The following is a 15,718-nucleotide window of genomic DNA, read 5'->3' as shown; positions in this document are numbered from 1 at the left end:
TTGTTTAAATACTGGACATATTATTGTATACATTCATTATTATTAAGAGAACGATAATCCGTTACAAAAGAAATCTTCAGTAATAAAGGAGTTATATTGTATCGTGTTCAGTTTCTAAAGAATGTGTATCTTTATCAAACTTCAACACTTATTATTAAATTAATTTGTTTTTTTATTGATCTAGCTCTGCCATACCCATCAAAGAAGACGTAGACATTTTGGTATCAATGTCGTCGTTCTGTATTCCTCTAGTAGACTGTTCTCTTTGCTCTCTTGTTCATAAAAGTCTAGTGAACTGTAACAGTTTTATTTATTTATAACCGATTGTCTCATGGTGTTGCAAAATATTTAACACTTGGTTAGACCTGATTATGTATAGAGGTAAACAACAGAAAAGATTTGAAGGATTTCAATATATCATTTGTTCCATTCTTTCATCGATCTATATGTCTATCAATAGATTCAACAACTCATCAGTCAATTTATATGAATGAATGACTGATAAAACTTACATTAAATTTTTCAGAGAGAAATATAAATTTAAAAGAAAGATTGTTTATTGAGACTGGGTTTAAATATAAATCTTTGTCAGTTCTGTTATTATTGAGTTAGGTTGCATCAAAATTAATAGTGAACCTATATGTTGCAGCATAAGACAAACTGACTTTAGTTTATTCATTCTGTTAACTCTTAGGATGACAGCTCCGGCGGCCTAAGTGGTTAGAGCGTCCGCCTCGGATGCGGGAGGTCACGGGTTCGAACCTCGACCGAGTCATACCAAAGACTTATACAAATGGTATTAGCAGGTACTTCACTTAGCACTCGGCATTAAGAGGTTAGTGTTAGGACTGGCCAGCTTGGTGTCAGGATAATGGGACTGGGTGGGACAGCACGCTACATGTCTGCGGCATGATGATCCAGTGCTAGAAATCGCTAATAATTGCCACTCTAAAGACATCGTAGCGATGTGACTGAAAAATTGTATAAAGCTTCGTTTAAATTCCAAATCACACACGCACACACATAACCCTTTAGGGTATACTTATTGAAACAAACGGTTCTTATTTACCAATACAGAACTGTTACTAAACAAATCTACTCTACTGAAATCACGACTCTTCGAATTGTCACGAAAAACATTAACTGGAAATTTAGGTGTGGTAGAAACATTATTTTGTCCGTTAGAAAGAGAGGTAATAGATCTATATCAAACTTGAGCACTTATGATCCAAATAATCTGTTTTCTGATTGGCCTAGCTCTGTGATATTGATCAGAGACTACGTAGACAATATAGTATCAGTGTCGTCGTTTTGTTTTCCTCCAGTGCTCTTTGCTCTCTTATTCATAAAATTCTAGTGGACAGTTTTATTTATTTATTGATAGATGTGTTGATTGGTCATGGATATCTGTCTGTCATGATTTGTACAACTTCATTCTAGCTTTCGTGTAAATAAATCGGTCATTATGTGCAATATTGTGTCTAACGATACGGTTCAATTCATAGATATTTTAGGATATCATATTGTTATTGTCTGTTTTCGTCGTAAGCCCAACGGCCTGTTAAATAGTCTTGAGGTGGTTAAAAGTGCTTTATTCAGACTTTTAGTTTTAAGTAAAAGAAATATCTTAGCTTTTGAATGTCATGTCGTTTTTTTTTAGCAAAGGTCGCCTTTGGACTAGATAATGTGGAATGACATAGAAACTAAAGTGTTTACATCAAAATGCACTCGGTCAGGTAATGAAAATCCAGTACTGACGTTTCTTAATAGATAATTCTATTACAAGGTATACATACACGTTGACTCGGGACAAAACAAAATTAAATGCAAAGATTAGACACAGTCTAACGTATGTTCTAGGCGAACTTGTCTAAATAATCAACATGTAAAATCAATATCGGACTATTACTTGTAGTTCGTATATTCGTTTTACTAAAACGAAATATTCATAGCCCAAACTAAAACCATTGTGCATGTTTGAAATAAAACAAACATATATCGTCTTTTAACGAACTCGGGTAGTTTGTAACGTGTTCAAATAGTTTATAAATTTCTGCGGTTCTTTATAACGTAGTCTGGTGTTTTGTAATGTTGTCAAGTTCTTTATAACGTTGTCGGGTATACTGTAACGTACTGGAACAGTTTGTAATGTTTTCAAGTTCTTTATAACGTTGTCTGGTATACTGTAACGTACTGAATCAGTTTGTAATGTTGTCAAGTTCTTTCTAACGTTGTCTGGTATACTGTAACGTACTGAATCAGTTTTATAATGTTGTCAAGTTCTTTATAACGTTGTCGGATATACTGTAACGTATTGAATCAGTTTTGTAATGTTGTCAAGTTCTTTATAACGTTGTCTGGTATACTGTAACGTACTGGAACAGTTTATAATGTTTTCAAGTTCTTTATAACGTTGTCTGGTATACTGTAACGTACTGGAACAGTTTGTAATGTTTTCAAGTTCTTTATAACGTTGTCTGGTATACTGTAACGTATTGGAACAGTTTGTAATGTTCAACGGTAGAATACAGCATACTCGGGTAGTCTGTAACATTGTCATTTAGTTTATATCGTTCATGTCTATTTTATTTGTAATATTATTGGGGGGGGGGTGAGTAGTTTACAAGGGTAGCTTATAATCTACTCAACAATAAATTATTCCCAATTGACTCGCGATGTTCACGCATAGAACAATAGTGTGTGCTTGAAGTGTGCTTTAGATTGTGTATTTATATTGTTTAAATTTCATCACACTTAACGCAAACACCAACTAAACAGTAATCAAATTCAAAATATGTGTATTGAAGCTCGACTAAGGTGATATATATTCAATTAAATGTATATTATGTTATCTTTGATTCATTAAAAATGAATATGTATTAATGTAATATCTAAAAAGTATACTATGCTGAATTGGCCACAAGTCTAGCAAAAGCTTGTAGACAACAACATTTTAAGAATTTATTTAGTATTTCGTTTGCACTAGTCTGTCTACGGACAAATGAGCAGATTCAGTAGTACAAAAATGGTAACTAATTTTAGGAGTCACGTACCCTACCTTCTTCTCTATTTTACAGATGTTATAAAGAAGGCACAATGCTAAACAAATTTGTGGCAAGTCCATTCAAAATGGCGGATGGGCCGTAATAGTTCTGTTCACTCTTGGAGATTGAGCCATGGATAGTCTAGCTATTCCCATGGTAACTACATATACAACATCAATAGTAACTGTAGCAGGATAAAATTGGTTCTGCTTGTCAAACATCGATTGGGATTATTTAGATATGCACATTATTATCGATTTATAAGTGTTAACGTATTCTGTTTTTGCATTATTTATTTGTACTAGCCATTTGCTGCTATATAGACTGATTGAAGTAATGCAACAAGCAACCGATATCATTTTATCAGATATCCAGTACATCATTCCGTTTAATTATTATTACAACTCCATGAATTCTGCGTTCCATTAATATATTTAAGTCTTAATCAAGATAATTGTGAAATTGTCATGTCCCTCCTGTGCAGTACGATGAGGATTTAGTTTTACTCATCTTCATTACTCATGTTCATCGGTCCGTGACTAATATCAAGATTTTTTATTTAAGTTGGGTGTGCACGTTACTGATCCTTAGTCCCTGCTCCGTTTCCCATGGGGCTTTGCGAAACTTACCTAGTACCTAAGAACAGTTCTTGAAATGTTTAGGAAGGTTACGCTTTATCATTTAAAAACTGCATTAGATAGCACAACATTTTTGTCGAGCTCTATTACAACTTTGTTTTCCCCTAATTCCATGGATTGCAGTCCATCTTAGATGTTCTCAGAGTTTGCCGAAACAGGCGTGCGTTATATGACGAGGCAGTTTAAAGAATCGTCATGATTAAATCAGCAACGGAAGGATAACAGAATTTAGGCCTTTCAGCTTGGACACATGGTTTGCTTATTTTAGAGTATCACCAGGGGAAAAGAAGAAACAAACAGTGGAAGCTGTAATGGTACTAAATTGGGTAGAATAATTTCTGTAGAATAGTTTCATAGTGCATTTTGTGGCGGTCAGCGTTACACATAAACATTAAGATGGATGCATTTGCTAGATTCGCTTTAGCTTGGGACTTTAATAATTAACCTTGCCTATTTGGAAGCATGAGTGGATTTTAATTAGGAGTCGCTCGGTTAACGGATTATGTAAAAGTGAAATTTTAACGTAAGGTCCATGATAGTAAATGACCCAAGTTTGAGAGAAACCAGAGAAAGTTTTATGTGAAATTAGGTAGTGAAGTCTCTTCAACCGATAATCAAGGAGCGGGTGCCGACTGCCATAGTTCAGCTGCAAATTTATGGCCACATCCGGGCAGTTATAGTATCTGAGAGGGCTAATTATGTCATGGTCTAACTAGGAATGCGAGTGCAGCAAGGCAAGACATAAATGCATGATAATAGGGTTGTGAGTGTGTATTAGGTCGAGAAATGACCATATCTAGTGCTGTTGAATTTTGATAGACGATAACTAACTAAAATGAGTGGTAATATAGTTTGAAAGAGAAGGAAAGAAATACAGAAACACTGCCTTATTACCAGCTGTGATTTGGAAAAGACAGGAAGCGCCAGGTGATGACGTCATGCCGGCGATTTGAGTTAATTGTTATGATGAAATTTGTTACAGCAGTATAACAGAACAGATAATTGAATTTCGCATCAGTTTTGTAAGTGTTTATGAGGGAAAGCGAATCATTCAAAGGTCATGTTCAATTTCATTTTGTTTATGTAACTGATTAAATTTTTATATTATGCATTCGTGTTCTTCTATGTTATACCTCTGCTCATATTGCTGTTATTCCATTCGTTAATTTCAATTTTATTTTTTTCTTTACTCGATTCAGGCAATAACACTCCTAGATAACGATAACAAAAAAAACAAAAAAAAACAAAAAAAAAAAAAAAAACAAAAAAACAAAAAAAGAAAAAACAATAAAATCTGAATAAAGTCTTCACATTCAAAACGGCATCATGGTCTATAGTATTACGTTATAGTCAAGAATGTGATGTAGCACAAGATACATTTGCCTGTTGACTGATAGCAATTTCATTTAGGCCAGAGTAATTTTTTTCATGCTAATCTTTTCTAGCAAATGTTGTATTTTATAGGCCAGTCTGAAATGATATTAAAAGTGAATACTGTGTCAATTATGTAAGTAATAGCCATGGGAGAATTTTGAATAATCTTTCAAAATTACAAGCAAAAGACATATTTGCTACTTATTTCGAGCTTTAATCTATAATTAATACCAGCAATACGAAATAGGGGTCGTATATGCAAGTGACATCTGCGTAGGAAATATTTTAATCAATTCAGAGTAGTAATTGTTATATGCGAAATCGCCCAAATTTACATTTTGAAACTGTATTACGTAATAAATCATAGGCAACAGCATGTAATCAGCATACAAACTTCAGCAGGTATGCTAGATCGTCTAAAAAACCCGTTGTTGTAACATAATTGAAAAGTGGGCGGCTTTCAACTAGGATTTGAATTCAAACAAAAAGCCTCGATCTTTATTAGTACACAATTTCTCAATAATTACATGATATATTGATAGTTAAATGATTTCTTAATTACGTATTACCTTGATAATTACATGATTTATTAATAATTATATGAATTTTTGATAATTACATGATATCTTATGATATAATAGTTACACGTTATATTGCAAATTAGATGATTTCTTCATAATTACATATCTTGATAATTACATGATTCCTTGATAATTACATGATATCTTGACAATTACATGATATCTTGATAATTACATGTTATCTTGCAAATTACATGATTTCTTGATAATTACATGATTTCTTGATAATTACATGATAACTTAATAATTACACGTTGTGAACCACACTTACAGTAGTTACCTAAGTATACTTTATCTGAGTGCAATTTTTGTTACTTTGGATTTAATACCTTGCAATATGCGTTACATCGGTTATAAAATTAACCATTGGGAATGAGAATACCCTGCCTTCCGTTACGAAGAGTTGACTGTAGACAATTATCCCGCAAGTACGATTGTATAATCGTTATGATGCCTATCGTTTAATGCATTATTCCCCTACAACGTTATGTTTCGATAGAAACCAGTGATACCAGTCACTCAGATAAACGCTTGGGCTATGGGTGCGCGAAAGCAATGCAACTTAAACACTACGATTTCCTGCATGAGGCATATTACTCATGTGCATTGACGTGGACTACTCATTTCTGACGACTCAATCACTTATTTCTGACGACTCAATCACAATGAAACTTATTAAAACCTAAGAAAAAACTGCATACTAAAGAGTCACTATTTACATTCTTACAGGGAACTGGCTGATCATTACTTACTCAGTCACTTTAAGAAACGTTAGTTATAATTTTTCGATTGGTTTTTATAAAACTGAAAATAACATAACTGCGCTATGACGACTGTGTGACGTGGGGCATATTTGAACTCCACTAAGCATCAAGGTAAATGAAGAGATTGAGCTTGACTGAATCCATTTCTCTACAACTTATTCATGTATGATTGAAGGTGAATTATGACAACAATATACTTTAGTACAAAGTCCTCATTTTACTTAATCTTTTACCACTCATAAAAAGTTAATATCGACTATTATTGAATAAATAAATTATCGTTGCACGTTAGAACATCATCATTCGTTGATATCAACTAGAGGTGCTTGATGGCACAGTGGCCTAAGGTGCTATCCATTACATCTGTCAGCTTGGATTCGAGTCCTGGTTTAGCCAACGTAATTATCGGAGACACCTTGCCAGTGGCTTCCTCCACTAAATATACTGGCCACAGTTTAAAACCTACGAAGTGCTGAAAAACACTGGCGTTAAATCCATGAAACCTAAATAGTATAGGAACAAAGCCATGCTTTGAAACGTATCAAATCATGAATCATCCTCTTATTTAAGAAGTGGACGTTATATTTCAAGTATCAGCTTATCATAGAGCTTGAAAATCACACCGCATGACGGCAAACCGAAGGCCATTTATTCAAAGTGCGTAATTGATTTTATTGCTTCGTGACTTCATGAATCGTGTAAAACGTTATAGTCAATTTCTATACTTACAAAATATGTATACCATTGATATATAAAAAAGAGTAGATAATTTCCGCGACCTAAGTGGTTAGATGCGGGAGGTTGTGGGTTCTAACCCCGACCGAGTCATACCAAAGACATAAATATGATACTAGCATCTGCCTCGCTTGTCACTCAGCATTAGTTAGTGTTCGGACTGGTCGGTCTGGTGTCAGGATAATGTGACTGGATGGGACATGATGCAACATATCTGCGACATGATGTCCCAGTGATAGACATCGCTCTAAAATGCCACACTGCAGATATCGTAGTGATATGACTGAACAATTGTTAAAGCTCGTTAAAAATCCAAATCACACACACACGCACACGCAAGAAGGGTGCATGATATTCATTATTGGTGCTAAGAAATAATCGCATCAAGTTTTCTGTATCACATGATACGATTTTAACCAATCTAAATGTTTGTTATAAAAACGATGCTTAAGTGTAATAACAAAAAGTAAAGATTAGTTATGAGGTCATGCATTTATACAACATGATTATAGCATTGTAGAAACAAATGCTGGTGGGATTCAATGCCACGTCATAATCACAAAGATAGTGAAAGTTAATTCTGGCAACAGATGACTTAACCAACTCTGCCTATTGTAATACCACGACAACAGTGATTAACACAAACGGCACTGTAACAGTGGGATAACGTCATTTATAACGTCGAATAAGAAGGAGTCACGGTTATAGTATCCTAACTTGTATTATTCATAGAGATATTTTCAATCATGTAATGGAAAATATATTTATAGGTTCTCGTGAAGATCATTTCCTTAAAAATGTCCATTGGGAAAAAGCTTTTTCTCTGTGTTGAGAATATAAGATCAGCACCGTTAATGCATACTCTTTCAAAGAGACGAGTTGAGCTAGGCTTTTTCATTCGATCTAAAAGTCATGTACGATATGCATAGGGAACTATTAGCGAAGGTTTGAAATAAATGTATACACTTTTTCAAATAGTTATTTCATCTGTACTATTGAAACAATCATGCAAATAAACTAAATACATAGATTAAGTAATTGTTTTTCAATTCACATGTCCACACAAGCGTATGCTTAATACGATAATGTGTATAACATACAATTTAAATTTTCTTCTGTTTCCAATGCAAAGTTCAAAATAGAGTACTATTTAGAAAAGCCCCAATCTTTCACCCGTAAAGTTTGTTCGATTTATATGTGCCAGAGATCCATTATTAATTACTTATTTTTTAAACATTCAAACTAGTTATATCACCGAAATACATTCAGTTCTATGTTTAAGACTCAAGGCGTTATGTTCTTTACAAATATTTTGTGAACTTATTCAAAGTAAAAATCTTGTATGCATACCTAAATTACGTTGTATTCCTGATTCATTCTAAATTACCTTGTATTCCAGATTCGTACCTAAATTACTTTGCATTCCTAATTAATCATGAATTACTTTGTATTCCAGATCCATACCTAAATTACTTTGTATCCCAGAATCATGTCTAAATTACTCTTTGTTCTAGAATCATACCTAAATTACACTGTATTCCCGAATCATACCTAAACTACTCTGTGTTCTGGAATCATACCTAAATTACACTGTATTCCCGAATCATACCTACATTACTCTATAATCCACAATCATGCCTAAATAACTATGTATTCCAGAATCAAACCTAAACTACTCTGTGTTCTGGAATCATACCTAAATTACTCTGTGTTCCAGAATCATACCTAAATAACCCTCTGTTCTAGAATTATACCTGAATTACTCTGTATTCCAGAATCATACATAAATTATTATGTGTTCCAGAATCATACTTAAATTTCTTTATATTCCGGAATTATAACTAATTTACTTTCTATACCAGACACATTCATAAATTAGTATGTGTTCCAGAATCTTACAGAAACTACTTTGTGTTCAAGAGACATATATAATCTACTTTTTGTGTTGCTGAATCATTACGAAACCGCTCTGTTCTAGAATCACACAGAAAATAATCTGTGCGTACAGAATAATATTGTACTCTGTTTTGAGTATGCACGAGAAGTACGTGACAATGACATAAATACATCTATGAAATAGGGCATCGGATTATTATCCCTCCACTCTTCCTAAAATACATCTGTGAAATAGGGCATCGGATTATTATCCCTCCACTCTTCCTAAAATACATCTATGAAATAAGGCATCGGATTATTATCCCTCCACTCTTCCTAAACATTGGCACTTTCACTAAGGCCACTATTCTCTGAAGAATGCAAAAAAGGTGTTTTTAAATAAGTCTTCGTCTCTGCCAAGAGAGGTTGTTTCCCATCAATGATGTGTTCAGACCAAAGTTAAAAGACGCAACCTGCTGTTTCCTAGAATCCAAAACACAAACTGAGATAGGATCTTTGGACTATGAAATATGTAGACTTATTTATCAGTCAGATATTAGTATGAGACAAAACAAAATATCAAATTTGCATGCATTTGTTCCTTGGGATTTACATATAAATGTCATTCGCAATCACAAGCTTATTCAAATATATTCTATTGAACATCGGTAAGAAACAATTGTATAATCGTTTTCTTTTCCTCGATGCTTTGACAATAATATAATATCTATTTTTACCGTAGGGAACAAAATTACAGCTAACAAGATCTTGCAAATGCATATAGATAAATGAAAATAAAGAACATGTGTTTTAGTATATTTGATCATCGACTTTATAAGCAAGATCACAGACAATTGCAAAAGTATGCAAAACGGACGTGTCAAGGGGAGACTTATATGAAAAAGAAGTATTATTTCTTATAGATTTATCTTCAGTTGTTGAAACAAACCTTGCACAACCACCATATAAATATACGGTACTAACAGCTGCCTCGATAGGCGGTCAGCATTGAGGTTAGTGTTAGGACTGGTCGGCCTGGTGTCAGGATAATGTTACTGGGTGGGACATCATGATACATGCCTGAGGCATGGTGCCCCAGTGCTAGACATCACTATAAACTGCCACACTGCAGATATCGTAGCGATATGACTGAAAAATTGTTAAAACTACGTTAAAAATCCTGACAACACACACACATACACACACACACACTCGTTCGAAGTAAATGGAATAATTGTGACCTTTATGGTTGTTGTGGCAATGACTGTCGAGTCTGCACATATATATTTTACGAATCGTTGAATAAGTACAGTTTCAGCAGTAAATGTAATATGGTTTCATGTAAATATTGTTAGGGGTTTGTCATCATATCAACTCTTGGCGGAGATAATACAAGCGATTGAGTCTCTTGCCTGTCTGCGAATGATGTGTGTGTGTGTGTGTGTGTGTGTTGTGTGTGTGTTGGATAATTTGCATAACTCTTTTTTCTATGTACCTAATTACTTTTCATTCAAGACACAAATCTACGCATCCGTCTGTATGTATGTTTATCGACAAAAGGGACCTGCTGGTTGGAAATCTTAGAGAATTAATAATCTAAATTTATTACGGTCATTAATTACGGAAAATATTGAGAAATCCATTTCTAATCAGAATCAAAAATAGTACGATATCTTAAAATTAAGAATGTTAAAACCTTTTACTATGGAATTGTTCAAATATGTCAGTATGGACGAAAAGGATTGAGACTATTTCTTGCGTTCAACTGCATAGAACGGTCATGTTTTAGAAAGTATTTTTTAAACGTCCTTTGAGTTTCAACTCATTTTTCAGTGTCATATGTGACATTTGCAGACTTTTGTGACATTTACTGGGACCGTAGTGTACATTGCAAAGACAGAAAGTTCTTTACTTCCGGTGTTTGGGGGCCCCGAATGGCCGAGTGGTCTAAAGCGCTCTCCGTTACGGATCACTCCATCTCACCTATGTCTGCGTTGGTTCGAGTTTAGGCCAATGTGGGTATGTGAGAAAGCTTGCCAGTAGCTTCTCGTGGGTCGGTGGTTTTGCCCGGGGTTTTCCCGGGTTCTTTCTTCACCATTAATACTGGCCGCCATACATAGCCTATCCTGTGATGAAAAATGGCGTTAAACCCAACAAAAACAACAACAACTTACCGGTATTTATTTTACCTGTCAATGTCAGATTGTTACATTCACTAAACGTATTAACATGCGATGTAACTGATACATGTCGCTTAAGACATTTACAGGCGCTACGGGTAACGCTTAAGTACGCGAAGGTGATGCATCAGAACATTTACAAACTCCGAAATAGAGCTGTGAATTGTGGGAAATGATCAGGCCTCTCCGTCGTAAAATTTACACATCATTTCCGGTAATGGTGATGCCCTACAGTTTTTGAGCACATGGGTGCATTCATTTTAGGCAGCTGTGTGCTTAGATTATGTACAATTTATGTAAGTACACTATCCAATCAAATTTCAGCCACAGTACATGAAAGTAACATGGAGGTATGCTAGCATTCTCTCCACTGTGCATTTTGCAAATTCAAACAACTTCACCTTACACCTGTCACAGTCATAAGTTCATAATATCTGTAGAGCGCCCCAACGCATATTACTCTAGATTTGTAAATCATATTCGAAATGCACAGATACAGCCCTCTGATTGGTCAGAAAGATATCGAATGGGCAGTGTGAAGCTGAATGACTGATCAAACCACAGAAGTCGGATCAAACCAAAGAAGGTTTGATCAAATCACAGACGGCCTGATCAAACCACAAAGACCATGTGCTACATTAAAGATTATTGACAGAATGTTTAAGTCATGAACAATCTTCTCAATTGAAACAAGATAAAATGTAACTCAGGCAGTAGAACATATACCCAGCGAAAGTAAATTCCTTGTTCTTATCTTAATACACACAGACTTACGAGATAGAAACTACATAGACATTCTATTTCCTGTCTTATTCACGTGCTAAAATAGAGTATTACAGTGAAAGATACTTTAATTCATTTTTACTCCTTATGAATGCCTGCGTTGGGAGACTATTCAAAATTATCTTAAAAACAACTTGTACAACACATGATACTTTTCGAATATATTTGAAACAAGGCTTCGAGTGTTTGTTGAAACTGAGCTTTATTCTTAAAGTTGCTCCATGAAGGTAATAGTAGCAAAATTAGTCTTAGGTTAGCACAACCCAAGCCACGCCAATCTGTATTCCTGAATTTTACTACGCGAGTAAAATGTCCCATCGGAAATGACAAAATGCTTTCATTCAAGCAAAGTATATGTGAGAGAAAGAGAGAAATTATATACTGATGCAGTTATACATGCGTACCCTCCTAGCATGATTATCGTTATAACCAGGTCTTCAATTATATATTTATACTGTAATATGTCGTGGTTGACTGATCACGCGGTTAGTTTCATTTAGTGAGACATACTCGGTGATATTAGTAATTACATGCACATGGTGTTATAGAAATGAAATGAAATGATAAATTGAAAGGCGCACTAAACACAGTGCTTTCCATATGCGTTTATGAGTAGCAAACGGCAATGCAAAAGAAGGCGCCATTTTAAGATGGCAAGATCAAAATAAAATATTAATTGTCTCACCATATAACACGCGCCTTGAATGATGCAAATAGGTTATCTGTTCTAGGGGTTATATATATATGTATATATATATATATATATACACACACACATACATATGAACTGTAATAAAATATATACATATAAATTTGGTTACACACACACACACACATACATATGAACTGTAATAAAATATAAACATATAAATTTGGTTACTATTTCTACTGAACATTTTGTGGCAAAATTAATAAAAGGAATAAATTAAATTCTTTTGAAAAGTGCTTATAGTTAGCGAAACACTTGTGTCAGAGAAGGAATTTGAAAAAGATCAAAGCACCTGGTTGCTTCTCTCGAGGGCAAAATCTATAGTAAGTGTGAAATATGAAAACTGGGAATAACACATTACTTGATAACAAATAGCTAGGAGGGAATTCGTAAGATTTTAGTATATCGTAATAAGATTTCGTAGTACGGTGTTTATCAAACTAACTCTATCGCATATCCACGGATAAATGTTTCGGTATTTGCACCACTTGTTGACATATACTTTTGCCACTAAACATATAATCCTGAGGAACTCATTTACCGAACAGTCATTAATTCCTTTTGTGATGCCTGTTTCTAACATTTTCCTGAACATGTCCAGCAGTCAAAATCAGATGTTGACGACAAGTACTCATTTTGATGCGGAGTACTCATATTGACTCGGATGTCTCATTCAGAGGCGGAGTACTCATTTTTTTACGAGAACTCATTTTGATGCGGATTACTCGTTTGGACCAGGAGTACTCATTTTGATCAGGATTACTCATTTTGACTAGGAGTACTCATTTTGACCAGGGATTACTCATTATACTATGCAACAATTTCTATAAATTGCAACACGTTTACAGACATATTTCAAAGTGAAGGATTTGAGATTAATATGTGCTTCCAGTTGACTCTGTGAGTATCATAACGAAGCACAAAACTATTGCATTCTTTATAGGTCACATTCGAATGTGATATGTCCATTGTGATATGAGGCAATATTGTTGGAATGACATATTTTATTGGACATGGTGCTTAAAAGACATTCCGTTTACCATGTGTTATGGGTTTAACACCATTTGTTACCACAATATTGGCTATAAATAATTGTCAGTATAATTGGTGGAGTGAGAGCCATAACACACACACACACACACACACACACACACACTCGGAATTGATATGAAAGTAAGTCAAGGAGTATAGCAATTGGTTTGGTTTTGTGGGGCGTAAAGGCATTTTTCAGCATTTGAGGGTCTATTTATGTTGTTCTGTTTATTAGGTGGAAAAATACCCGGGATGTGTGATCTGCAAAGGTGATTGCATTAGACCAATCGGCCACTAGATATCCCGAGGAACAGAATGAATTTTAACTTTAAGAATATCCATTCTATAACAGGAAGTATAGTCAGTGTAGATATTTGGGTTGTTGGAAATTACACTCAAAGAATTATAGCAAAACAGAAAATTATAATCTGAAAAGTGGCAAGGCACAACTACTACGGTGTTCATTGTTCTATGTCTAAAGGCGATATAATTTTGATTTTTTACATTGATTATTAGCGAGGACAAAAGAAATAACTTATCGTATGTCGTCATAAAAATACGAAAACTGAAGAGGTTCAGCCTTACCTGGATTGTCTAATCCTACTTCCTTAATAAGCATTTTAGACAGGTCAGCTATTTGGTCCAACCGGAAGTGATCCTGAGTAATCTCTCTGTGGAACTCTTTGATATCGTAATGTATGGCATGGGTCGCCAAGGTACAAAACCCCTCGATAATATCCCCTTGACCATCCTTGTCATATAAGATTTTTAAAACACTCAGTCTGTGATATCGTAATGTTTCCACGATAAATGATGAGAGTGACCTAAAGTTAACTGGTCCGATGCGTGTAAGTAGCGTGTACATCTCTTTCTTTTCGGTAGCGAAGTCTCGTGCCATAGCTCCAACGGAAATAACGGGTACATTCCAGAAAACGGATTGGCGCGCCACAGGGGCCACGGAATAATCACAAACAGGACCAAAAAAGACATTTACTTTCTGTTCAATATAGAAGTTAATTGCTTGATTGATTCCATGAGAGATGGAACATTTGGAATCTCTGTAAGCGACTGAAAGACTGTGTCCCTCTAAAAGATCCGTATCCCTATTTAGTTTTTCTATGGCATACTCTATAGCAGGCGAGACATGATGCATAGAAAACATACGACTATCATTAGCAGGTAGAATAGCGGCTATATTCACATCCACTGATTGTGATGGGAGAACGTTATATAGCAATGACAGAATACAAACAGCCACATTTATATTTCTTGGTAACATCATGGCTTCTGCAAACGTTCACTGGTTTATACGAATTATCGTTTCTTAATTTCCACTGATGACCACAGAAACTGATGAAATGTTACAAACCAATCGAAAAGATATCACCCGGATGTTTATTTAAACAGTGAAAATAATTCCGTGTGTATATCATGATCCGTACTCTGAAAGGAATGCTAAAAGTGATGCACAATGAACCTGTTTGTTAACGACCTATATGCAACGGCTGTATTGAACGGTAAGGACATACCCAAATATAGAAGACAGTTACACAAACACTTTTATCTAACTATTTGAATGAATTTTAAACCCATAATATACACTGGCTGTTCTCTGCGTATGAACTCCTTTCTCAAATCCATATCACGTTATTTAAGCCACTCGGCATTACCTATCCATGCATCACCGGTTAACAAGACACTCTTTCGTAGACGGCTTTTTGATATCCAATAAATTCAAAAGCAGATGCTTAACGCTGGCATATCATCGCACGGAACACAACCACTTTCTCTCTGATCACTCATCTTCTACTGGTATCTTGCTACAGAACGTCGGCTGGGCCAGCCCTTCGCAACTAATCATTAATACCATTAAGGTTGTAATAAGAATAAAACAGCCATTGCATTTTGTTAGTTTCAAAACAGTGCCCTCTTAAGAATATCAGTGTAATGAACAACTATGTATTTTATTGTACACCGATATCTTAATATGTAATCTTATTCTA

At 34.8% G+C, this 15,718-nt stretch overlaps 1 protein-coding gene across 1 annotated transcript in view; it reads right to left on the bottom strand.

Moving 5' to 3' along the window:
• The window catches only part of LOC149793289 (atrial natriuretic peptide receptor 1-like), a 659,752-nt gene extending 644,437 nt beyond the window's left edge, over positions 1-15,315 (bottom strand). Inside the window, exon 1 of the mRNA XM_089967268.1 lies at positions 14,301-15,315. Coding sequence (XP_089823394.1) covers positions 14,301-14,997 — 697 coding nt within the window. The 5' untranslated portion in view covers positions 14,998-15,315. The remainder of the gene's footprint in view (positions 1-14,300) is intronic.
• Between the last annotated feature and the right edge of the window lie 403 nt (positions 15,316-15,718).

Source organism: Sinohyriopsis cumingii, chromosome 8 (assembly GCF_028554795.1).
Source record: "Sinohyriopsis cumingii isolate HCF-2022 chromosome 8, ASM2855479v2, whole genome shotgun sequence".
Lineage (NCBI taxonomy): Eukaryota > Metazoa > Mollusca > Bivalvia > Unionida > Unionidae > Sinohyriopsis > Sinohyriopsis cumingii.
This window is presented reverse-complemented; position numbering and strand designations above follow the sequence as displayed.